Below are 26,984 nucleotides of genomic sequence, written 5' to 3'. Positions count from 1 at the left end.
CTTGAACTTACAAACTGTGACATCATGACCTGAACTGAAATTAAGAGTCCGACACTTAACAGACCGAGCCACCCAGGTGCCCCCAATTGAGTATTTTTTAATTTAGGTGTGTACTTTGTTTTTTTTCTTTTAAAGACATAATGCTATTGCATACTTAATAGACTATAGTATAGTGTAAACATAACTTTTATATGCGCTGGGAAACCAAAAAATACATTCAACTCACTTTATTGCGACCTTTGTTTCGTTGTGGTAATCTGGAACCACGCCCGCAGTATCTCTGAGGTATATCTGTAAATGTGTGAATAGAGTAAATAAATTGTGATATCTTGATCCAGTGGAATACCACACAGCAGTGAGTGAGTGGACCACAGCCCTCCCACCAACTTTGGTACATGTCACAAATACAGTGTTGAGCTAGTGTAAACTCATAATCTATGTGATACGGTTTTATATAAAGTTCAAAACCAGATAAAAATGAATCTGTGCTGTTTGAGGGTATGACAGTGGTTAGTTACCCTTGTGGGGTGGTAGGTGGATGAATGAATGGTGGGGGCAGGAGGGAGACTTTTGGCCTGCTTGTATCAATCATATATTTATTATGTGTGTAGTTTTCTCTGTATGTTTTAGGCCTCAATAAAAGGCCTACATAAAACAGACACTTCGAAAATATTAAAATTGCTATAAGAATGTAAGAAAATAAAGTACAAGGAGATGCTGAGATAAAAGATCAGTCTTTTCACTTGAAATAATGGTAACTGAGGAGCTTTTAATTTTTTGTTTATTTACATCTGCTTTATCCCCAAATGGATCCCTTTTTTCTCTGTCCCCCAGCAGTAATCCAGGTTTTCCTGTCTTGCCTTGATTGTTGTAATAGTTTCTCAACCAGTTTTCTTCTCTCCGTCCTTTACTCACTATGGTTTATCTTTTATTTTGCTGTAAGGGAACTTGGAGAATACAAACCTGATCATATCACTCATCTGCTAAGAAATATTTAAGGATGGAATGATGGTTTTTGCAGAGCATAATGTTGGTGCTGGGCATGTGGGTTGTGAATCCTATCCAATTCTTATAACTGTTGTTGGACTTTTTGTAGGTTTCCCCACTTCTCTGTCTCTGTGTAAACTGGATGAGTTCTTGGGATGAGTCTGTGAGCTAATGTATTTAATGAGCCTGTTATATAGGGTCCCATATGTGGGAGGTGCATTTCCTTCTTCCCCTTGACTATGATTTTATTTGTCTCATCCAGCCATGTATGACTGAAGTTAGTGCATTGATATGAGCTTTTCAGCTGGACTGTAACTACTGTTGGAGAGGAATGAATGTTGTTGCTGCAGTATCCCGTGGGCTCTCCTCAGAGCTGTGAACACGGCCGGCGCTCAGGGATTGGTGATTGTGCATATTGATGTGTTGGGACCTAGTAGAAATGGATCCGGTGATGGAGTGACATCTGGGCAGGCAGAACTAGGGAGCAACTGGAGGTGGATTCAGCCTATCACAGTGACACAGAGTGTCTAGAACCAAGTTATTCCAGAGGCTGAGTCTTGACAGACAGGAGGCCATAAGGGGACTGAGGAAAGATGTGTTTGCTTGGCTACCATGGTGTGTGCCCTCTGAGCTAGGCATAGTTCTCCTTGTCCCTGGTCATGGTAATTGTCTGAGGAGGGACCTTGCCCAGTGTAACACACCTGAGTTCAGGATGGGCATTCTTGGCCATGTGTAGATTGCTTGTCTGGTTTGGCGATTCCTGATTAACTATACTTGAGGTTCGTGATTTGTGTTGAGTAATATGTGCAGGCTCAGAGTCAGCCCATCTGAATTTGAACCCCACCCCCCCCCCCCTCCCCAGCCTTCCCTACTTGCTTTGCTATATGACTTTGGGCAAAGAACTTGCTGAACTTCAGTTTTCCCATCTGTGAAATGGAAATAATACTACTACTTACCTTGGAGCTTTGTTACATTAAATATAATGTAATGTAAAATGCTTAACACAATATCTGGCCTACAGTAAACTCTTAATAAGCAGTAGCTCTTTGTTTCAGTGAAAACATTATCCCAGGTAGTCAGAGATCTAGTTCTAAATTCAGCTGACCGCTAATGAGCTGCAAAATCAATAGACAGGTTGTTGCCATTTTGGTATAAGAAACCTCAGTGATTGATTTTCTACTTTTGTGTACTGCTTTTGGATCTCATACCAATATAGCCACCTGGGATTTGATTCTCTCTCTTAACTAAAAGATCCGTTTCATTGTGATTTGGAAATTTGATGAACTTGGGAATTTTTGCCTGCCAGTTTTCTTTTTAATAACATGATCTGCTGAGGTGCCTGGGTGGCTCAGTCTTTTAAACCATCTGATTCTTGATCTCAGGTCAGGTCTTGATCTCAGGGTCATGAGTTCAAGCCTTGCATTGGGCTCTGCGATGGGCATGAATACTACTTAAACAAACAGGGGTGTCTGGGTGGCTCAGTCAGTTAAGGGTCCAACTTGATTTCGTGGGATTGAGCTCTGTGTCAGGCTCTGCACTGAGAGTGCAGAGCCTGCTTGGGATTCTGTCTCTCCCTCTCTCTTTACCCCTTTCCCACTTGTGCACGTGTACTCTCTCTCTCACAAAATAAATAAACATTTAGAAACCAAAAAACAAAAAAACACAAGACTGACAGGGGTGAACGATATAAAATGCTTTAGGGGGTGCCTGGCTGGCACCATTGGGAGAGTGTGCAACTCTTGGTCTTAGGATCATGAGTCTGAGCCCTATGTTGGGTGTAGAGGTTACTAAAAATAAAATAAATAAGATAATAAAAAATAAAAATAAAATAAAAGCTTTAGGGTGAACAGATGGGTGTTTTAAATCACTATGCTTTATCTTGTTACTCCCCTGCTGGTCCTTTGTAAAACTGGTCAGTTTGGTGGCAGAATGGGCCACATAGGCCACTCACCCACTGTCTGGGGTATAGCCTGGTCATTCCCGTACCCTCTTAGATGGTAGAGCGGTTTTGCGCAGCCAGGAAGGAACACACAACTCTGTCCTCCTGTCAAGTGGACACAGACCTCATGGATGATTTCACAATTCTCATGTGCGTGGTTGCTGAGATGGCCAGCAGTTATCAGGCTGAAAGAAACCAGCTGGTTTACCTTGCTATATTCTAGGTGGGAAATGAAAACCCTGGCCCCTAGTCCTGCCTGTGCCAGTAACCAGAAGGACCCTAAGTTATCATCATCAGTGAACTGGGGTCAGGAAACATGTTCATCCTTCACCATGATGCTGGCTGTCAATGAGAGCAAACATAGGAGGGTATTTAGAAGATTCCATAGACCTCCAGAGGGCACCCCCTGTTCCAGGCATCTCCCCTCACTGTCTCCCGTCAAAGTCTCCTTCTGTTTCCTCATGGTTTTGCTGGTTACTTGACTAATCCAGTAACTAAATTTCTCAAGATTTGAAAGATTAAAACCAGCATATGTCACCTATTCTCAACATACCTAGGTTTCACTCAGGCTTCTAAGAAATTCTGGTATTCAGGGGTGGCATTTCAGACGGGGTGGGTTCAGGTGGAGAGATGTTTCAAGGTGAGACTCTGACACCAGGCAACCTGTGTCCTAGTTCATAGGCATTGCGAACTTGACATTATGCATAAGTGAAAAACACATAGAATATTACAGAAATTATGCTGTTTGGTGAAAATTATTGTAAAGAAGTACTCTCTTTATGCTGAGTGCTCTGGTTGTGGCAAATGGGACCTTGAGATCTAATGGAGTTCTCACATGGAGATTCCTGGTGCTTCTGTTCCATGAGAACCAGAAAATGCTCTGCAGAGATTATTTTTCAATCCTCTCAATTTCCCTGTTGGGTTGGTTGACCAGAAGAAACAGTTCTGGTCTGAGAGTCCATAGACTGAATCTTAGTAGCAGTCCTGCTACTGTTCACTTGTGATCTGAGCTCTTTACAGATGTGATTTCCTCATTTTTAAAGTGATGATGTACGATCAGGTATGAATGAGACAAGGCCCTTTCACGTGAGGAGAAAAGCCCATAATCAGATGCAGGGAAAAGAGCTAAGTTTTATATTAGGAACATATAAAGTGCTGTGGAAACAAAGTCAAATTTTGTTTGTAGAGCAGGAGCTGGGACGTTAAGAGGACAAGGTGACATTCGAGTTAAACCTTAAAGTGTGAGGGTAGAGGGTTTGGACCAAGGCCAGGGAATAGGAAAGGTATTCCCATGCTGGGACCAAGCAGGGTAGAGGTTCAAAGGCATCGAGGAGAATAAATGGCTATGATCGTTTGTCCCTGAGATGCCTCTTCTGACTCTGGTCTCCAGATGTTTCCCTTTCCCTCAGCCAAGCCTTTCATCACATAAGTGAATTTGGAAGGTCAGTTTAGGTTTGCATTTCCAAATTAGGTTTCTCAGAATACCAGAATCCATTTAATGAATTCTCTTCCAGTGGCAAGTTCAGGCTTCTTTGGTATCTGGATTTGTTTCTACATAAATGAGTTCAGTTGTGAGTAGCAGTTCGTACCAGAAAGAATACTCTAGAATCAAAGGGGACCTCACTTGTGCTTACTACCTGTTGTTACATCCATTTGGTTCTCACTCTGGGTAACCCTTGTCTGTAGGCCGAAATGAGTCTTGGGGCACTGGAGTGGGCCCTTCTTTGTTGCCATCTATACCTTGTGGCTTTAGACTGGCCTTCTTACAAGGGCATGCTCTCTCTCTCTCCTTAAAGGGAAGAGAGCCCTCTGAGCTTAATTAGATTATGGTGTCTGAAAGAGAGAACCAAGGTGGCCTGCTTCAACAAGACAGAGGTTTATTTCCCTCTCAGGTCAAACTGGAAGCAGTTGTCTGATGTCCTTCTGCTCTCATAGCTTAGTGGTGATCTGGTGGAGAAATAGGGAGCAGGCTGTTCAGAGGGAAAAAAGAAGGGCTGTAGTACTTTTTTTTGGTGGAAGATGCAGGCATCAAGTGCTCTAATACTTATGGACACGTGCAGCCTGAGGAGACGACAAGTGGCCGTCCTAGAAGAGCCTCACCCTCCTCAGGTGACAAGCTGCTCTCTGATCCAGAGCCTTGCAGGAAGTTGCTCTTTGTGCAGCCAAGCCTGAGCATTTGGGAAGTAGCTCTGTAGTCAGGCCATACTGTGTGGCTCATGGAACAATTGGCCAAGCTGTCTAAGAGAGCTCAACAGCAGACCACCATCACCCTCCAGGGAGAGAGTATCGCAAGCAAGATAACAACAGCTAACATGTGAGAACTTGCCATGTGCTAGGCACTGTTCCAAGTTCTTTCTTGTATTGTTTTATTTAATCCTCAAAACAAATCCTATGAGGTGGGGGTACTGTTGTGCCCAGTTGATTAATTATAAACTGGGATACAGGTGAGATGAATTAACTTGAACTGATACCTATACATCTAGCAGGTGGTGGAGCCACAATTTGAATCTAGTTGCAGAGCCTATACCCTCACTCTAGGCTCTGTGTCTGCTGTCTTTTAGGATTCTAGGGAAGGATACCCTGCTCCTGGGTCCTGAAGTGGGCAGTGGGAGTGCCTGTCTACAGGAGACCTCTGTGCACATGGGTAATCTGAATTAGTTCGGCCTCTGGTCTCCTTGACGGCCCCTTTACCTCAGGGAATCACCAGCATTAGCTTAGTACCTGCTGGACAGTTCTCTCTGTGAGCTCTGCCATTTTAGGCCACATTTGACTTCCCAGTTTTCAGCTGGAAGTCAGCGTGAGCCTCTGAAGGCTTTCTCTCTTACCCCTGCTCTCAGAGAACACAGGCCTCTTTATAGAACAACTTCCTACGGTATCTCTTCTTTGTATCTTCATTGTTTACCCCTCTAATTGAAGCCTCAGGAAGGACTCTTTAAAGCTTAAAGTGACCATATTTCTGACCAGCTGCGACACTTGGGATCCTTTTAGTTACAAGTAACAGGAAACTCTATTTCAATTGACTCTACAATAAAGAGGGTGTGTTGGTTCACATAGTGGGGAAGTCCAGGGGATGTATGGCTCTGGGACTATCTTATCATGTTGCCTGTCAGTGCTATTTTCAGGTTGGATACCCTTGTATCATTTGGATAGCCAAGTATCATTTAAGCCTCCATACTGCTTCATTCAAATCTAACGAGAATAAGAGTATATATCCTTTTTATGAATGTTGGACCAGAGTCCTACCTTTGGGTCACATCAGTCCATTCCGATCCCTGCGTTGAACCAACTGGTCAGGCTCAGGTTATCTAAGCCTAAGACTGCAACCAGGGAATTACTGGTTAACTGAATGTGGAGTTAGTCCTGTTCAAAGCCCTTACATGCTGCACAGTGAAGGAGGGATAGAAGAAACTCTGGGAGATACCCACAATGTCTCCTACGTGCAGCAGATACAAAGTGAGAAAGAAAACAGCATAACCTGGGAGCGAGTGAGTGGTGGTGCTGTTGAACTACAGAGCAGATCTGTGCCTTGGGCTGGTTTCCTATTTCAAGGACAATGCTCAGTACCCAAGACTTGGAGGCCCAAGTCCTCTCACAGGTTTGAGTTCACCCTTTCTGTTTAGTAATGTATGTGATCTTGTAGCTTCTCTGAATTTCACTTCCTCCTCTGTTGAAGGGTAATGTTATTAAGGTATAGCTACATTTTATGCACAATTACCAGTTTGAAGTTATATGATAGAAAATCTTATACGCAAAATTTGAATTAAAGCAAATCCTAAAAAGTTGGGAAAATTCATTAATCACGTGATGTCACAGTTGGTAGGCCAGTGAGAGTGTTCATTATGTCTTCATTTTTTGGGAATGTTAGTCATGAATTAACCTGAGTTTGAGTAACGTGGGAACTTCAGGAATCCCTGGTATGGAATGAAGTACCCCATCCTTCTCTTATTGCTTATTGGGTTCCCTAGAGGATGTGATTCTGTTTTATGAAATGTGAAATGAGAAACTACTGTTGTTAGAGAAGCCCAAAGGAACTCCCATACTTAGATGATAACCGGGTATGCCCTGGCATTTTGCAGTTTATACCCTATATTCAGATCTTTCTCGAGGATGCAGGACCAAGGTGGTCTCCTCTTCAGCCGCTTCTGCTACTGATGGGATTAATGCTGTTAGCTTTCCAATAAATTAATGGCTATAGTTACTTTAGTTTGGAGGTCATTAAAACTTGAATTTACAAATAAAAAACTGGATCGGGCAACAGTTTCTATATGTGTGTGGGTGAAGATACATCAGCTTAAATCACACCTTTGCTCAGATGTTTCCAGTGGCCAACTTTTTTATAAGGTCTTATACGATCTGCTTCTAGCCACATCATCTTCTCTCCCTCAACCTAATTCTAATTTCACTTCCAGCGAAGACATACAAGCTTCCTTGCTATTTATTGACTTCAAATTCCAATTGTTCATTGCTAACATATGAGAAAGCAGTGGGCTTTTGTATATTAACCTGGTTTCTTTATGACCTTGCTGTAATCACTATTAGTTCCAGTGTTTTTGTTTTTTGTTTTTTGTTCTTGGTCAGTTCTTTGAGATTTTCTACATAGTCATGTCTATGCAAACAAAGATAGTTTTATTTCTTCTTTTCCAACCTGTGTAATATTTTCTTCTCTTATTGTACTAAGGATGTCTAGCACAATGCTGAATGGAAATGTTGAGAGAGGACATCCTTGCCTTGTTTCTGATCTTAAGGAGAAAGCTTTCAGTTCTTACCATTAAACATAAAGTTAGCCATAGACTTTTTGTAGATGTCCTTTGTTAAGGAAGATACCCTCTTCTTAATTTTCTGAGGGTTTTTATCATGAGGAGTGTTGGATTTTGTCAAATGCTTTTTTTGCATCTTTGTCACAGGATTTTTCTTCTTTGGCCTGGTATAGTGGATTACATTAATTGATTTTTGAATGTTGAGCCAGCCTTGTGTACCTGGAATAAATCCCACTTGGTCGTAGTATATCATTTTTTCATACATTGGTGGGTTCAGTTTGCCAATATTTTTGCACCTGGGTTCATGAGAGATACTGATCTGCAGTTTTCCTTTCTTGTAATGTCTTTGTCTGATTAGAGTAATGCTGGCTGCATAAAAAGACTTAGGAAGTAGTCCCTGTGCCTGTTTCTTCAACACCAAAAGCCAACCCTTTGAGTCATCCACTTGCTGGCCCCCTGCCTGGAAAAGTCTTCTCCCCAGATTTCCATATGTTTCATGCTCTCCTTTCAAGTCTGTGCTCAGATATCCTTTTCTCAGTGAGGCGATCTCTGATTACATACTATTAAAATTGCAAATCTCCTCTTCTCTCATCTCTACTATTCCCCTTCCCTCCTTTATTTTTTCCATAGCACTGATCATCTTCTAAAATACTATATAACTTACTTGTTTTCTGCTGCCACCCACTAAGTATAGCTCTGTGAGGGTAGAGGTTTTGTCTTTTTTGTTGTTGTTGTTCATTGTTGTATTCTTCCTCCCTAGAATACCGCCTGGAACATAGTAGATGCTCAAATATTTGTTGAGTAAATGGATTTAAGCCATGACTAATACTGTAGTTATAGCCAAGAGGATCTGCAAAAATGAGTTATGTGTTTATATCTGAGGAGGAATGTTCCCAGGATCAGAGGAAAGTAAATATTGTTGATAGCTTTTATAAAATTTGGGAGGCATTTGACTACGTTTTGCTAATGAACTGTATCAACTTGGCCAAGTCAACTTATTTCTCTGGGCTTTGGTTTCTTTTATTTTTTATTTATTTATTTAAAAAAAATTTTGTTTTTAAGTTTATTTTTGAGACAGAGAGAGACAAAGCATGAATGGGGGAGGGTCAGAGAGAGGGAGACACGGAATCTGAAACAGGCTCCAGGCTCTGAGCTGTCAGCACAGAGCCCGACGCGGGGCTTGAACTCACAGACCGCGAGATCATGACCTGGGCCGAAGTTGGTCGCTTAACCGACTGAGCCACCCAGGCGCCCCTATTTTTTATTTTTTAAATGTTTATTTATTTTTGAGAAAGAGACAGAGCATGAGTGGGGGAGGAGCAGAGACTGAGGGAGACACAGAATTCGAAGCAGACTCCAGGCTCTGAGCTGTCAGCACAGAGCCCGATACAGGGCTCAAACTCACAAACCAAACTCACAAACTGTGAGATCATGACCTGAGCTGAAGTCAGACGCTTAACCAACTGAGCCATCCAGGCGCCCCTGGGCCTTGGTTTCTTAATCTTAAATTGTATTTTTGTAAACTAGATTTAAGGTCTTTTCTAAAGTTCTTGTTTGTTGAACTTAGTTTCTCAGTTGCAGAGTATTTTAACAAGGAGGGAATTTAGAGACCCTTAATTCCTGTGTTCTTTAGCCAGCAGATTAACTTCTGCCTGGAGAGCCCAGGCTTAACAGCTAGTATGGCAGCCCGATATCCTCTCTGATGGTTCTTGGGTGCCCCTTTGGGAGAGAGGCCTGGGTTGCAGTGCTGACATGGTGCTGAAGAGCTAGATGAACCTGCTGATAAGTATTCCATTGTATGGACACAGCACAAATGATTCATTCACCTGCTGATGGAGGTTTGGGTAGTTTCCACTTTGGGGGATTACAACTACAGCTTCAGTGGGCTTTCATGTACAAGTCTTAGTATGGACACATTATCCCTTCTCTTGAGTACATATCTAGGGGTAGAGTGGTGAGGTCACAGAATATGTGTGCTTAAACACTTCTTAATATCTACAGAGTAAGGCGTGATCAATTATTAGCTTATACATTGGATAAGCTAAACAACTGGATTTTTGCAATAGTAAGGCTGTTGTTAACTTTGAAAACTGAAAACAGTCTCAGTAGAGTGGTAGGTGGGAAGTTTTTAGAATGGAGTTAGGAAAAATTGTGAAGTGAGAAGTTTGGACAAGGGAGTGTTGATGACTTGAGTTTACTTACTGTGAAGATTAGCAGAGAATGAAGTTGTGGTATTTGGAAGGTGCAAATTGTTCATTTTTTTCCTAAGATTTTAAAAAATGTTTATTTTTGAGAGAGCGAGTTCACACAAGCAGGGGAGAGGGATAGGGTGGGGGACAGAGGATGTGAAGCGGGTTCTGAACTGACAGCTGCGAGCCCCATGTGGAGCTTGAACTCACAAACCCATGAGATCATTACCTGAGCTGAAGTTGGACGCTTAACTGACTGAGCCACCCAGGTGCCCTGTGAATTGTTCATTTTTAAATGGGTTATTTCATGTTATGTGAATTGTACTGCAATTATTTAAAAAAAAAAAAAAAAAGAAAGAACAAATTCCTGACACGCTGGTCACGCCTCAAGCCAATTAAATCTGAATCTCTGGGGGTGGGACCTGGGCTTTCACTTTTTTTTTTTTTTTTAAGTTTGTTTATCCTGAGAGAGGGAAAGTGCACATGCATGAGTGCGAGCAGGGGAGGGGCAGAGAGAGAGAATCCGCACTTGGAGCTCAAACCCATGAACCGTGAAATCATGACCTAAACTGAAATCAAGAGTTGGACGCTTAACCAACTGAGCCATCCTGGCATTCCTGGGCATTCATTTTTTAAAAACCTCTCCCGGTGATTGCATATGTAGCCACTGAGGATCCGTGATCTAAGTAGGGTTGGCAAACTTAATCTGTAAAGGGCCAGATAAATATTTTCAGCATTGAGAGCCATAAAGTCTCCATCTTCACTCTTTACCTCTGCTGTTGAAGCATGAAAGCACCCATCATCAACAAATGCTCATCAACAAATGAGCATAGTGTGTTTCAATAAAACTTAAAATAACAGGCAATGGGCCAGAGTTTGCCCACCATTGATCTAAAGGCTAGATGATGGGAGAAGGGTTTCTAGAGCCTTGAGGGGTTGGAAGGTGACCTAGGCAGAACCAGATCCAGAACTCTGTTTTGTTGCCAATTTTAATTCTTCACATTGGACATACACTTGAGAATAAACATCTCAGTGTTAAAAACAAAATGTTAAGCCAATACTTGTATTTAATTCCAGCTGCAAAAGACAAGGAAAAGAATAAAGAGAAGAAATTCAAAGAATTTGTGAGAGTGAAGCCAAAGAAAAAAAAGAAAAAGAAAAAGAAAACCAAACCTGGTAATTTTCCCCTTCACTTGGGTTTCCTACCATGGGATTAGGAGGGGTTACTTTCTCCCCATTCCTGGCCTCTGAGCCTGCACTGAGGAGAAGAGGGGCCAGTGGGCCTTTACTGGAGTTTGTGGGATCAGCTTAGCATGAACCCTGGCAGGGCAGGAGTCTGCTCAACCTGGGTGTTACAAGGGCACATTGACATTTAGGAAGGCCTTCTTTCTTGGCTGCGTTGGCCACCGTGCCCTGTCATAGGATAGTGCACATGAAAGCATTATAATAGGAGAGGATATGCAGATTAATGGCTATTTGCATACGCAACTCTTTTTTGTTTATTTTAAAGATTTTATTTTATTTTATTTATTTATTTTTTTTTTTTTTTAATTTTTTTTTTTTTCAACGTTTTTTATTTATTTTTGGGACAGAGAGAGACAGAGCATGAACGGGGGAGGGTCAGAGAGAGAGGGAGACACAGAATCGGAAACAGGCTCCAGGCTCCGAGCCATCAGCCCAGAGCCCGACGCGGGGCTCGAACTCACATACCGCGAGATCGTGACCTGGCTGAAGTCGGACGCTTAACCGACTGCGCCACCCAGGCGCCCCTATTTTATTTTATTTTTATTTTTTAAGTAGGCTTCATGCCCAATGCAGGGCATGAACTCATGACCCTGAGATCAAGATTTGCATGCTTCACCAACTGAGCCAGCCATGCACCCTTAAAGATTTTATTTATTTTTATTTATTTTTTAATGTTTATTTATTTTTGAGAAAGAGAGAGCCCAAGTCAGGGAAGGGCAGAGAAAGGGAGACACAGAATCCAAAGCGGGCTCCAGGCTCTGACCTGTCAGCACAGAGCCCTACTCAGGGCTTGAACTCACAAGCCGTGAGATCATGACCTGAGCCGAAGTTGGACACTTAACCAATTGAATCAACTAGGTACCCATAAAGATTTTGTTTTTAAGTAATCTACACCTAACATGGGGCTTGAACTCATGATTCTGAGATTGAGTCGCATGCTCCACTGACTCAACCAGCCAGGCTCCCCTTTTAAAATTTGTTCTGTTTGTTTTGTTTTTGTTTTTGTTTAAATAATCTCTATACCCAGCACAACATGGGGCTTGAACTCACAACCCCGAGATTAAGAATCACAGGTTCTAGAGACTAAGCCAGGCAGGCACCCCTTACATACACAACTCTTAAACACATACCTCTAAATCTTTCAAGAAAGGATTACTTCTTGAAAATTGTGTGTCTAGCTCCCACAAAAATGTTGATTAAGAAAATCAGGGTTCCAACCTTGGGAGCTAAAGGGATGCCATGTTTTATTTTCAGTGTTATCTTCTGGCTTAGAAAACCAATCTTACCAGGAAAAGAGGGAGAAGGGTGATGGTGAGGAGGAAGCTTTTGGTTTTGAGGTTTTTCAAGATAGCTGGAAGTATTAATCCCTAAATCTGTCCTCCACACCCCTTTGTCGTTGACTGGCTCCTCAGACTTTGAGTTGTTTGAACAGCAGTGCTGTTGGTTGGATGGGATTGATTCTGGAATGCCTTGATGATGTGTTGGGGTACTAATTCCTTCCTGATCCTGTTCTTTCAGAATGCCCTTGCAGTGAGGAAATCAGTGATACATCTCAGGAACCTTCTCCACCCAAGGCATTTGCTGTCACCAGGTGTGGGTCCTCACATAAGCCTGGGGTCCATATGAGCCCGCAGCTCCATAGCTCAGAATCTGGAAACCATAAAGGGAAAGTGAAAGTAACTGGTAAGGAGGCTGTCTGCTGGCTTCATCATTTGAATAGGACCACAGTCTGAGAAGGCTGGATTTATATTGATACTGTAACTTACTTCCCAGGTCCTCTGCAAGTACAGTGGGTTATATTTTCAAAATAAAAAACTACATCAAATAAAAGAAAGGCTATTAGCTGTGCCTTTCCTAAACTTCCCTTTTCTCTAACTTTGGTCTATTTTGGTCTTGGTTGAATGCCATTCCAGTGTGTCTATAACCAAATCCATTATACCCCATCCTCTTGCACACTTGCCCTTCTCAAGCCTTCATTTCTTATTGATGGACTCTGCATTTAACCTGGTTGCTTGTGGAAATCTGAGTCAACCTTGAAACCTCCTCTTCTGTAGCAATTTAGAGGGTGATTGTGAGTTTGGAAGGGATTAATAAGTATATGGAAACTACTTCGAACAGTATCTGGTACAAAATAAGTGGTCAGTAAAGCTTAGCTGTAATTATAACTTATGAGGCACCAAGATCTAGTGATTCTAGTTCTGATTATCCCTGGAATCTACCCACTTCATTTCCCACTGTCTACAGAGTTTTTAAGGTGGATCTGGATATAGACTTGATGGTAAGTCAGTTCCTGGCTGGAGGGGATGAGATGGAGGAACATATTTGAGTCATTAGGATGATCTGTGTAGTTGATGGGGAGTTGGACCTTCTCTGCTGTTGTGCTCTGTGACCTTGAGTAGCCACTTACCTTGGGCCTCACTCAGTAAAATGAGGAAATGGAGTTCAGTTCATTGCCAGGTAGCATACATCATTTAGGCTGTCATTAGATGACAGGCCCAAGGAATAGATTGGAGTTCCCATTTCTGAGTTCTGTGAAAGTTCATAGAGGAGTGGGGCTGTAAGGTCATTTCCACTCTTGACATCCTAAGTTTTTAGAAAGATTATAACTATAATTTAAAATAGTGACTGTTGTTTTCCTTTTCCTCTCAGAGGAGGATAATCTGAGTGAGTCCTCTTCTGAGAGCTTTCTTTGGAGTGACGAGGAGTATGGCCAAGATGTTGATGTGACTACCAACCCAGACGAGGAACTCGATGGGGACGACCGCTATGATTTTGAAGTGGTCCGCTGCATCTGTGAGGTTCAGGAAGAAAATGACTTCATGATTCAGGTAGGTAGAGCTTCCAGGAGACAGACGTTGAGAAACACAAACTAGTCCTTAGAGGGAATTTTGAGCGACTGCAGTTTGAGGCCAATAAACACAATAGGTCATGTTAGAAGCCTCAGCCAGATAGGCAGTAATAGCAGAAGCACTTGAGCTTTACTTTGTAGTGCAGCTTCCTCTGAATCTCAGACTGGTGTAAATAGCCCATTAGTAGAGTAAGAGAAGACTTGAGATACCACTGAGTCTGAAAGTCTCCTGCTCTGCTTGGGGCAGTTGGGACCCACCAATGGAAGAGGCTTGCCTGTGGTCACACAGTAAGGAGTTGAATAACAGGGATCCAAATCTCTGGAGTGGCAGCTGAATCTTCCTATGGTCCCTTACTTTCTCTCTGATACAAAATTTCTGTATGGCCTAAAGAAATGGAGGCCAGTTTTATAACTTGTCTGTTTCTTATTATTTTCCTAACATTTGTATCTGTCATCTCCATCCCTGGATTTGCCTATGGGGTAGGCCTCCTCTGCTGCTTGGGGAGACCATCACTGGCCAGAGCCTGCTTGCCTCTGGCCCTTCTCTTGCTCTTAATGACAGTTCTGGTGAAGGTGGCTGCTGTCTGGCTGACTCTAAAGGCTGTTGTAAATACCCTGCGTGTCTTGGCAGCTGCCTGGACTGTCCAAGGAACCTGAGTTTTTAAAGTAAGTCATGGTTATATTGGTTAGGATTCTTTGGGTATTTGTTTTTGAATAGCCTTCATGGTAATCTCTGGGAATTCAGAGTACATGAATGGTTTCAAATAGTACCTTGTATTTATGACCTTTAGTAAGCCTCAGGTCACTGGTTTTCAGACCTTTTCAACATCAGAACCCCTTTTCCTATGAATTCTTTCATAGAATCACAAAATGTCTAACAAGTTAAATGCAGTAGTTTTGAAAATTCAGAATAAGTCGTCTTCACTTTTGAGTTCAGAAATGTGAATGTTATGCTTTTCCTTTTTTTTTTTTTTTTTAATGGCATGCTTTTCCCTATGAAGTCTCATATGCCATCAGGGTTCTGAGTGACAGTTGCCAACTTGGAGCATTTCAGTGATTCAGTAGGTTTTCTCTTTTTGTGACATGGCCATTTGTATAGGTGACTCTTCCTAAACAGCAGGCTGTGTGGTCATTTTGGTTAAACAGAGATGGGAGGGAAAGCTTTGTTCCGAGTATAGCACAATAGTGAGCAAGCCTAGCAGTACAGAATTATATGTACTGGTGGGTTGTGTTGTCTTAGTCTTGACTTCAAGTTTGGAATACATTTGAATGTGCATTTTTTGTTTTAGTTTTGAAAAATAGACCTATTTTTAAAAAGACACCCATTTGCAGAAGCTCAGTAGACTAGAACTTGAAAACTAATACAACATGGAAACTATTGTTTTAGTAGAATATTTTTTTAAGTTTGGTTTTTAAAAGGATGTCGAGGGGTGCCTGGGTGGCTTGGTCGGTTAAGTGTCCGACTTCGGCTCAGGTCATGATCTCACGGTCTGTGAGTTCAAGCCCCGCGTCGGGCTCTGTGCTGACGGCTCAGAGCCTGGAGCCTGTTTCAGATTCTGTGTCTCCCTCTCTCTCTGCCCCTCTCCTGTTCATGCTCTGTCTCTCTCTGTCTCAAAAATAAATAAACGTTAAAAAAAAATAATAAATTAAAAAAATAATAATAAAAGGATGTTGATTGGGAAACCTGGGTGGCTCAGTTGGTTAAGCGTCTGACTTCGGCTCAGCTCATGATCTCACCAGCTCATGAGTTCAAGCCCCACGTCGAGCTCTGTGCTCACAGCTCAGAGCCTGGAGCCCACTTTGGATTCTGTGTCTCCCCCTCTCTCTGCTCCTCCCCCACTCATGCTCTGTCTCTCTCACTCACTCTCTCCTTCAAAAATAAACAAACATTAAAAAAAATTAAAAAAAAAAAAGGATGTTGATTGTTAGTTTTTATATTTACTCTGTGGGCGTGTGCTCAGTTCTGGGCTTTGGAAGCCTGGTTTGGTCTTCATTTGTCCATAGGAATCTTTAGTGGGTGAGTAATGAAGGGTCTTCCTGGCAAGACTATTCTAGTTAATTAGTATAAGAGACCTGCTTCTGATTCACTGTACTTTTTCCATTGATTTTCCTATAAGTAGCAAGGATTAGAGGGGGTTTGGGCAGGGGGAGAACTTTGTGTGTCATTATGTGCTAAATGAAGAAACTTACTTAGGTTTGGAGCTGTTGAGGCCATACCAGCTGTTACAAGGCAGAGTCTGGAAGTGACTTCCATCTCCAACTTCCTAGGCTCTACATGGTCATCTCCTAGCTCAGCTCAGCTCAGCTCTATGCTTGTGACTTCCTGTCTGGTATTGTGGTGATGATGAGCTCACTTCGGAACACCTTGGATTTTGCTGTGGAAGACTTTTCTGTGCTGTCTGCTTGCTGTCCAGCTGGTTTTATGGCATAGAAGGACAGTTTTGACTTCCTGTCATGAGCAATATACCTTTTCCACTCAGTAACTTTAGCAAAAGGCATACATTTGGAGGGAGCTAACTGGAACAAATATAATTTAAACTTCATAAATGTATTCATTTACATGTGTTCATCACCTAGGAAGATGCAATAATTATTTTTTAAATAAATTTTTAACTTACATTGATAATTTGCACCACCCTAGAATACATTTAGAGTTAGTTATGTAGAAGAGGCATACCTTAAAGGAATAATTTTCTCTAATCATTTTAATTACTTTATTGGTATTAGATTTTATTTGCCAGTGCTAATAATTTATATCATTGGAGGTTAATAATCATGAATATTTGATAAATCTTTGTGCCGCATAAAAAATGAACATCAGGAAATCCATTTGATACTCAAATTATTTTAATTGCTTTAGGGCAGGTTTGGGCAAACTTTTTCTTAAAGGGCTAGGTGATAAATTTTGTAGGCTTTGAGGGCCATGTGGTCTTTGTTGCAACTACTCAGCTCTGCCTCAATCATGTGTAGGCATTATGTAATGAATGAACATGGCTGTGTTCATATGAGACTTTATTTACAAAAACAGGACTTGAACTGAATTTAGCCTCTGGGCAGTAGTTTGCCCTAGACTAATAATATTTGTTAGGTTATGTGCCAAACCCAGTAAAAATTGTGTAGCAGTTTTAAACAGAAGCCCATTTTAAAAGCTTTGTTTGTTTTAAAATTTATATTGTTTATTTGTTGCTGGCTGATGCATTCACATAGTTCAAAGTCCAAAAGGTATATACATAGATATACAGGGGAAATCTGACCCCCCACTTCTCCTTCCCTCAAAGCAGCCCTTATCAACTTCTCATGTAGCATTCTGGAAACACTCTGTGACTAATCAAGCAATAACAAATATATTCTCTACATTTTTTTCCTTTTTTTTTTGGTGTAAAATAACAAAATTTACCATTTTAAACCATTTTTAAGTGTATGTGGCATTAGGTGAATTGGCATTGAGTACATTCACATTGCTGTGCAACTATCTTTTTTTTTTTTTAAACACAAATGTTGTTTTATATGTAGTATTTTCAGTATCTTCTCATTTAACAATAGTTGAAGACTATTCCATTTTCAAACATAAAAAAGCTTTTTCATTTTTTTAAATGTTTTATTTTTTGAGAGAGAGTACAGGTGGGGGAGGGGCACAGAGAGAGAGGAGGACAGAGGATCCGAAGCAGGTTCTGCACTGACAGGCTTACAGCAGCGAGCCCAATGCAGGGCTCAAACCCATGAACTGTGAGATCATGGCCTGAGCCGAAGTTGGATGCTTAACTGACTGAACCACCCAGGAGCCCCTTCATTTTTTTTTTTTTTTTTTTTTATGGCTGCATAATGAATGGATAGATCATCATTTATTTAACCCTTCCCCTGTTGATGACATATAGATTGTTTCTAACCTTAACAGTAATGTAATGAATAATTTTGTGTAGGTGTATCTATGAGACCAAGTTTTGGAAGTAGAATTCCTGGGCCACAGGTTATGTGCATGTCTAAATTTGACAAATGTTATTTTTCTCATAGCAATATTATATAAACCCTCCCTGAAGGTTGTACCAAAGAAAAGTCTTAGGAGCACCTTGTTCAGTACCGAGTATTATCAGACTTTATCTTTGCTTTTCAGATAAGTGAAAAAATAGTCTTATTGGTATAACCATTTTGTAATTTATTTTTAAATACACTTAAAAAAAAGTTTCGTACTTGTAGCATTTGGAAAATGCAGAAAATCACGAAGAAGAAAACAATTACCCGTATTATTTTTACCCCAGGGATAACTGCTGTTAATATTTTGGAACACACATATACATGTGTATATAAATGAAAATTATGCTCTATAAATAGTTTTTTATGAGACTAACACATTTATAAAAGTAGCAAATGTTTATTATAAAAACTTCAGACAGTGCATAAATGTATAAAGAATTAGTTGATATTTATAGGGGCATCTGACTGGCTTAGTCAGTAGAGCATTTGACTCTTGATCTTGGGGTCATCAGTTTGAGCCCCATGTTGGGTATAGATATCACTGAAATAAACTAAAAAAAAAAGGATTACTTGATATTTTTATGTAATCCCCAAACCTAGAAATGCTAATGTGTATTGCATATTATTAGTTGGGTTTATTTGAACATCTTTTTATTTAAGAATTAGATTTTTTTTTTAAATATTCATTTAGTTTTGAGAGAGAGAGTACAAGTGGGGCAGGGGCACAGAGGTAGACAGAAGATCTGAAGATAGCTGTTCACAGACAGCAGACAGCCCAATGTGGGGCTCAAACCCACGAGCCACGAGATTATGATTTAAGCCAAAGTCAGACACTTAACCGAATGAGCCACCCAGGTGCCCCCAAAGAATCTAATTCTTGGGGCGCCTGGGTAGCTCAGTTGGTTGAGCATCTGACTTCAGCTCAGGTCATGATCTTACCACTTGTGTGTTCATACCCTGCATCGGGCTTTGTGCTGACAGCTCAGAGCCTAGAGTCTGCTTTGGATTCTGTGTCTCCCTCTCTCTCTGTCCCTCCCCCACTCGCACATTGTCTTTCTCTCTCTCTCAAAAATAAATAGACATTTTAAGAAAAAGATTTTTTTCCTTTGACTTGTCTGTTCATGTCCTTTATCCATCTTTCTGTGTATGGTTGGTTGTTTTCCTACTTGTTTGTATAGCCTTTTTGTAGACACATTCTTGTATCAGTTGTGAGAAGAGTTAAAAATATTTGAATATTTGTATCTGCTTTGTCATCTTTTGACTTCCAGATTTTTTGAATCAACTATATCAAACTTTTCTTTGATGGCTTCTGAGATTTGAATAACAATTGTTTCCTCATTAGAAGTTCATAAAAATTTATAACAGAATTCTCTCATGGTTGATTCTGATACTTTTGAAGTTTCACTTATTTTTCTTAAAGCTGTATAAATATTTGAACCACCTGGAATTTTTCTTGGTATAAGGTGTGAGAGCTATGGCTACCCAGTTGTCCCAACACATGCCTCATTATTGAGATGTTACCTTTTCTTACTTTATTTCCATATGTATTTGGATTGCTTTTTTGGATTCTCCTTTTCCATTGATCCATCTGTTTATATATTGCTTGGACAATTCTATTTTACTTATTTTATCTTTGTAATATTTTTTAAATATCTGATAGGGCTAGTACCCCCTTTTATTCTTTTTTTAACAAATTTCCTGGCTGTTAATTTTAGGATCAGCTTCTATCCAGTTCCACAGCTATTCACTTATTGCTTATTTTTATTATTTTTTAAATTTTTATTATTTTCATAAATTTAACCTAAGGACAAAAGACATCATTATGATGACTCTTGCTATCCAGGAATAAGATATACCTTACCGTTGAATTAAGTCTTTGTGTCCTTTAAATAGTATTTTAGAATTTTCTTCATGAGATTTTGCATGTTTTATTCTTAGATATTCTTGGATATCTTATCTTAGATATTCTGTTCTTAGATAGTCTTAGGTTTATTCTTAGATATTTTACCCTTTCTGTTATTATTCTTGTTCATTTCTAAATTTAAACTTCTAAAAATGAATGCCAAACCCATATGTAAAAAGTTATTTTAAAGTTTTCAACTTAGCTATATTTGATTGAATTTTAGTGAACCCTAGTTCTCAAGACACTTAAAAACTCATTGGTGAGACAGACTTTCATTCTTAATTCTCTTTTCTGCTACTAACTCCCTGTGTTATTGTGCACTCTTTACTTTCCCTCTCAGCCCTAGTTCCCTCATCTGTCAGTTGAAGAATTTGGATCGGTTCTGCATCTGTCTTCCAGCTTTGCTTCCAGCTATTGATTCTGATGCAGTTAGCCTTCTAGAGGATTCATATTTGCCCACGAAAGCCCTCTTGATGCCAGGGCCTGTCTGACTCCAAATAGATGAGGACTTTAGTTCCTTGTGGCTAGGCTGGTGGCCCACCCTCAAGGCCATGCTGGGAAGGAAGGAAGCTCATTGTCCACCTTCCAGAGCTGTCCACTTGGTTGGGTAAAGGCTTAGGGTCCTGATTTGAGATTGTATGAAGTGTCCTAGTATCTGATTTGGTATCACTTTTCCTTTCCATTCCCTCCTCTGGACCCTTAGCCCTCAGGCTTACTATCCTCAGGCCATCCACACAACTCCCAGTGCTGCCCTCATTCATTGTCTTCTTCTTTCTTTCCCCCTTTGGCTCCTCCCCCTTCTTCTCCCCACTTTCCCTATAGCCCCTTACCCAAATAAGGCAGTGGAGCCTCAGGGAAAAAGAACTAGCTTTGCCATTAGCCAGGCCTGTGTTCGGACAGGCTTCTCTTCACCATTGCTTCTCTTCAGCTGTGTGACCTTTGGTAAGATTTAGAGAGAATAAACTTGAAGTGCTAACATGTGATTACTCCAGGAGCTAGCAAAGTAAATTAGGTTGTCCATTAGTAGTAGTAATAGGTGCCTAATACATAAAGGCTATGTGCTGGACTCTGTGATGGGAACTTTTATATATATGACTGGTGGTTCCTCACAAACAGCCCCACATGGTCAGTAGGAATAGTACCCGATTTTGTAAATGGAGAAAACTGAAGCCCCAGGAGGAGAAGTGACCTATGCAAGGTCATACAGCTAATGAATGTCTGAGCTAGAATTCAAACTTGGGTTTTGTCATTCCAAGTTAAATCTTCCTCTGAGGACTTGAACAGTTTTTCCTCTGTTCTCATAAAGCGATCAGAAAAGTGAAGCCTCTAGAAATGGAGAGAAAACAGTCATTTTTGTAAGATCACACTATTTTATAGATCTAAAAATGATCTTCATCTGTGCTGTCCGGTGCAAAAGCCACCAACCTCATGTGGCTGTTGAGCACTTAGGATGTGGCTAATAGGACCAAGGAACTGAATTTTAACTTAATTTGTTAAATGTAAAGAGCCACAGGTGGCCAGTGGCTGCCATGGTGGCAGGCACAGTTGTAGATGAGGGGTTGCAGCTCAGCTCCTGAGTAGGTCAATTGGGAGTGCTCTCCCTCCCTGATCCTTCTCCTGCCCCTCCCCTTATAGTGGGTCTTGTTTTTGGATAGAGGATACCTTCTGAGTTTAATTTTTATTGCTTCTTTAATTCTAACAGTGTGAAGAGTGCCAGTGCTGGCAGCATGGGGTCTGCATGGGATTACTGGAAGAAAATGTGCCAGAGAAATACACCTGTTATGTTTGCCAAGACCCTCCAGGTAGAGATTTCTGGAGTCAGGGATGTTAACAAATGTAGCCTTTTCCACAGCTGGCCGTGAAGCAGCCTGTCTGTGGTCTTGAGACTCATTTCTTCGACATTGGCTAGACTGACTCCTCCTTGCCCCTGCTGCTAGCTCACTTGGCCTGCTGTCCTGAACTTAGCAGTGAGAGAGTATGTGTAAAGCCTGTGGAAGGCCTGGCCTGGAGCTAGAATTATTTTTTTATTGTTATGAAAATGGTATAAGATAAGATCTATCCTCTTAACAAATTTTTAAGTATACAATACACTATTGTTTATAAAGTGTAAACACAGCATTGTACAGCAGGTCTCTAGAACTTTTTCATCTTGCATGACTGAAACTCTAAAAATTGTGTAATGCCTTACAGATATGCGTGTCATCCTTGCTTAGGGGCCATGCCAGTCTTGTCTGTATTGTGCCAGTTTTAGAATATGTGCTGCTGGAGCAAGCACCTTTTCCTTTTATTGAGGGTTCATGAAGAGGTGGGCTCTGTCTTTGGCTTTTTGGGGCTGTTGGAGGTTAGGAATATGCCTCTGCTCCCTCTGGTGGCACCTGCCCTCCATTGCATCACCTGGAAGAGAGATCTGCCCTTGAGGAGAAGGGGAAAGGTATATATAGTTGGTAGAGCTTGACTGCTACCCAAAGCAGTGAATTAATTCCTTAGCAGAATCAGTTAAGTTTCATTGTTCATGGCCTCATGGGTGGCCTGTGGCTCTTAGGTGCCCCTTTCCAGAAGTCTTAAATCTGTGGTTCTTGTCTTGCTGTCAGTGGAGTGGTTACATCTTCTCCCTTCACCACCGGTAAAGTTTCTCCCCTTGGCTCCAGTCCCATGATCCCCTTACAAGGCTAGACAGTGTTCAAGAGCCTCTACTTCTGTTGATTCTTTTAGTCCTATGAGGTGGGTCTGGTAGGAGCTCCTATTCCTGTTTTTACTTATGAGGAAGAAATTGGTGCCTAGGGACATGAATGACTTTCCCAATCTCATAAAGAAAATTGGAATTAGAACTGGCTTGTGGGGCCAAATCTTGATTTTGTTGGTTGTGTAGGGAGGGTCTAGTCACCATAGTTTGTTTTCTAGCAAGTGTGTCCCTTTGGGACCTGATGACCTCAGTCATGGTACTGTATCTCCTTGTGCTGGATGAGTCTATAGATGGAGAGGAATCTGCCCACTTGCTGCTTTTTCCCGAGGAAAGAATATGGTCAGAAGATTAGTCTGTGAATCATAGAATACTATCCATGGGCAGGATCTCAGAGACCACTCAGTTTAGCCCTGATATTTGATAGGTGAGCAAATATAGGCCCAGAAGGAACATGAAGGGGCCAAGGTCAGTCAGCCAGATAATGCTAGATAGGAGAGGAGAACCACTGCCTTGACCTTTGTCTTGTAAAACAGGTGTTACTGCTCTGAATCCTGCTGCTCAGGCCCCTCCTGCAGCAGCTGCCTCTGAGAGTCCACACATAATCCCTGGGGCGCCTTGGCACTGTTTACAAATCTGTTTATTATCTCTCACTCCTTCCCTCCATTTCCCCCTTTTTACAAATCATACACACCATCTTCATCAACTCCTCTGCACTCCTTTGAACTTTTACAACTCTAATTGCCAACACTGCAAATAGACTCCTCCTTGAATTGAGTGCTGTCTTTTACATTTAAAGGCAGTGTTTGACTCTGCAGTGTCTTGGGCCAGGAGTTTAACCTAACACTTATTCTTTAAAGGTTACTTATAGATGTTTTTAACAGAATCGAGGTGCATCCCTACCATGTGTTTTAGTAAAGCCAGAAAGAGCCCAAGAACCTTGATAGATATTACATGGGTTATTTAAGGGTTTTTATAGATAGTGGGAGGTAAAAATGCCTGTCTGGTTGAAATCTGTTCTCTAGGCTTTTGGAGCAGGAAACACCACCAAGTCATGTATGGTTGTGTTTTCAGTTCTTCCTAAGGATCCCTGTAATGAGTAAGATCACTGAAACCGTCCAATTCATATGTCACTTTAACAGATGGGGAATGGAGGTTCAGAGAAGGGAGAGTGCCTGACTATTTAGTAAGGTGGTATGTGACAGTTGGAAGGAGGACTTGGACCTTGTTTTCATTTGATAAATCCATTTCAGATGTATTTTGCTAAATGCTGGGGTTACAACTATGAATAAGGTGCTTCCTATTATTCTTGCTCTTAGTGGAGTTGGCGCCAGAAACAGATGTCAGAATAAGTAAAATAAGCAAGAAGATGTTAGATAGGGATGAATGCTTTGGGGTGGGGGGGGGGGGAGGGGGTGGGGAGGAGGAAGCAACCAGATAGGGAATGAGTAGGAGACTTTTGAAGAGGCTTTCTTACTTTGGAAGATAACAAAAGGCCTCTCTGAGGAGGTGGAAAGATGCCAGTTCTGTGGCTTGGGGAATGGTACTCCAGACAGACAGGATGTTAGGATAGAGATCCTAAGACTGAAAAGTGGGATATGTTCCAGAAACTGAAAGGAGGCCACTGTAAGGGTAAGGCAAGGAGGGCAGGAAGGAGCTGGGTGCTGTTGGCCTCATTAGGCCAGTGTTAGGGCTTTGGCTTTTCTTTTTTATGTAGTAGGAAGTCATTGAAGGTTTTAAATAGGAGAGGTAATGATGTGATTTAAATTTAAGGAGGTACCCAGGTTCCCACTCCACCTCTGGCCAGTTCTAGGAGTTCAGGAAATTTACATCTTACTGCTTTATCCCCAACCCCTATTAGGGAGCCCGGCATGTAGTAAATGTATATTGGTGCCAAGTAAATGTATATTGGATGAATGAATAAAATGAACACACCAATCCATCCTTCCAATAATTTATGTGATGATTGTACAATGATGCAGTGGTTTCCATCAGGCCATGTATTAACTCTCTTATTGTCACTGCTTTAGGTCAGAGGCCTGGCTTCAAGTACTGGTATGACAAGGAGTGGTTGAGCAGGGGACATATGCGTGGCCTGGCATTCTTAGAAGAGAACTACTCCCACCAGAATGCCAAGAAGATTGTGGCCACCCACCAGCTTCTTGGAGATGTACAGAGAGTGATCGAGGTTCTGCATGGCCTGCAGCTCAAGATGAGCATCTTACAGTAAGTGCGGCACCTACAGCTTTGGGGAGGAGTCACATCTGACATCGTGGTGGGGGAGGGCAGGATAAATTTGAAAAATTGGAAAGACACAAAATCAGTGATAAGACAAATGAGTTTGAGACCTTTACTAAAAATTCTCAGTTACACGATAAACATTTTTTTGAAAAAAAAATCAACCATATACAGGTATAATTTACATATAATTAAGTTTGCTAATCTTAAAGGTTCATTTAGGGTTCTTTTTTTAATTATGTTTTGATGTTTGTTTATTTTTGAGAGAAAGAGACAGAATGGGAACAGGGGAGGGGCAGAGAGAGAGAGGGAGACACAGAATCTGAAGCAGGCTCCAGGCTCTGAACCGTCAGCACAGAGCCAGACACAGGGCTCAAACCCACAAACTGTGGGATCATGACCTGAGCTGAAGTTGGATGCTTAACCGACTGAGCCACCCAGGCAGCCCTAGGGATTTTTTTTTAATGTTTATTCATTTTTGAGAGAGAGAGAGAGAGAGTGTGTGTGCATGCATGCCTGTGGGGCAGGGGCAGGGAGAGAGGGGGACAGAGGATCCAAAGTGGGCTATGTGCTGACAGCAGAGAGCCCAAGTCAGACTTGAACTCATGAACCATGAGATTGTGACCTGAGCCGAAGTAACCGATTGAGCCACTCAGGCACCCCAAGGGTTCATTGAGTTTTGACAAATGTATAGACCCTTGTAACCACCACCATTATCAAAATATGGTGTGTATATATATATATAGTTTAGTTTGTTTACTATTTTGCTGTACAGTTCTGAATTTTCTTTTTTAGTTTTTTTTTTTTTTTTTTTTTAATGTTTGTTTTTGAGAGAGAGAGCATGAGCAGGAGAGGGGCAGAGAGAGAGGGAGACACAGAATCTGAAGCAGGCTCCGGCTCCGAGCTGTCAGCACAGAGCCTGATGTGGGGCTTGAACTCATGAACTGCGAGATCATGACCTGAGCTGAAGTTGAACGCTCAACCAACTGAGCCACCAGGCGCCCCCTGAATTTTTTTTATTGTGGTAAAATATACATAATATAAAATTTACCATCTTAACTTTTTAATATACCGTTCAGTAGTGTTAAGTACATTCACCTGTTGAAACCAATCTCCATAACTCTTCATTTTGCAAAAATGAAACTTTGTATCTGTTAAACAACTTCTTACGCATTTTCCCTCCTCCCAGCCCCTGATGACTGTCATTCTACTTTGTGTGTCTCTGAATATGACTAGGTACTTCATATAAATAGGATCCTATAGTATTTGTCCTTTGTGAGTAGCTCATTTCACTTTGCACAGTGTCTTCAAAAGTTCACCTGGGGGTGCCTGGGTGGCTCAGTTAGGTGTCCGACTTTAGCTCAGGTCATGATCTCGCGGTTTGTGAGTTCGAGCCCCACATTGGGTTCTGTGCTGACAGCTCAGAGCCTGGAGCCTCCTTCAGATTCTGTGTCTCCCTCTCTCTGCCCTCCCCCACTCGCACTCTGTCTTTCTCTTTCTCTCTCTCAAAAATAAATAAACATTAAAAAAAATTTAAAAAAGAAAAGTTCATCTGTATTACAGCCTGTATCAGAATTTCCTTCCTTTTTAAAGGCTGAATGATATTCTATTGTATGTAATACTGCATTTTGTTTATCCAGTCATCCTAAACACCCTTGACTGGTAAACAAAGTGAAATTGAAAGCTGCTGGAAAAGACCATGTTGGCAGGCCTGCTCTCCAGCATAGTGGTTGCTCAGTAAGTATTTTCTCTTCATGGTTTGCTCATGCAAAGAAGTTTTAGGTGTTCTGGTACTACGCTTCTGGCTTTTAGTAGCCAGAAGTTTGAGGAGCGAAACTAAGTGTGAATTCCCTTCTGTGGTTGCACTCTATGTGTTAGATGACCCAAGTTCATGTAAGCTCTGAGAAAGACCTATCACTCTTACTCGGTCTGTTGGCTTTTATAACTTACCCCCACTTTACCAAATAGGACATCTGGGGCCTTGCATGGCACAGCTGCTCTCCCATGACTTCCAGGGTTAGAGTCCCGTCTAGAACTCCAGGCCTAGCTCCTGTCAAGTACTTGTCCTAACCTTTCTAACTGTCTCTCAGTGGTTTCATGCATTTTCTTCTAGTGTCAGCACAGTCTGTGTAAGGGATCGATTCTCTTGTCAAGAACTTTCTCAGGTTCTCCCATGAGCCTTTCCACAGGGGACCATCAACAATGACAAGCTAGTGCCATGAGTTA

General features: G+C 41.4%; 1 protein-coding gene and 1 non-coding gene across 7 annotated transcripts in view; one reads left to right on the top strand and one right to left on the bottom strand.

The window, feature by feature from the left end:
• PHF20 (PHD finger protein 20) overlaps positions 1–26,984 on the top strand; it is a 169,956-nt gene that overhangs the window by 128,961 nt on the left and 14,011 nt on the right. For all 6 annotated transcript variants that reach the window (XM_019458627.2, XM_019458629.2, XM_053890299.1 and 3 more), the window contains 5 exons: positions 10,950–11,048; positions 12,636–12,800; positions 13,767–13,945; positions 21,543–21,642; positions 24,551–24,746. In XM_019458627.2, the coding sequence (XP_019314172.1) occupies positions 10,950–11,048; positions 12,636–12,800; positions 13,767–13,945; positions 21,543–21,642; positions 24,551–24,746 (739 nt within the window). The remainder of the gene's footprint in view (positions 1–10,949; positions 11,049–12,635; positions 12,801–13,766; positions 13,946–21,542; positions 21,643–24,550; positions 24,747–26,984) is intronic.
• LOC128773616 (U6 spliceosomal RNA) lies at positions 22,009–22,115 on the bottom strand. Its single transcript, XR_008417968.1, has one exon. It is a non-coding gene; the product is annotated as a U6 spliceosomal RNA (small nuclear RNA).

This window comes from Panthera pardus, unplaced genomic scaffold (genome assembly GCF_024362965.1).
Source record: "Panthera pardus isolate Hobbes unplaced genomic scaffold, ASM2436296v1 HiC_scaffold_25, whole genome shotgun sequence".
NCBI lineage: Eukaryota > Metazoa > Chordata > Mammalia > Carnivora > Felidae > Panthera > Panthera pardus.
The sequence above is the reverse complement of the archived record's forward strand: the minus strand, read 5'-3'. Positions and strand labels throughout refer to the sequence as shown.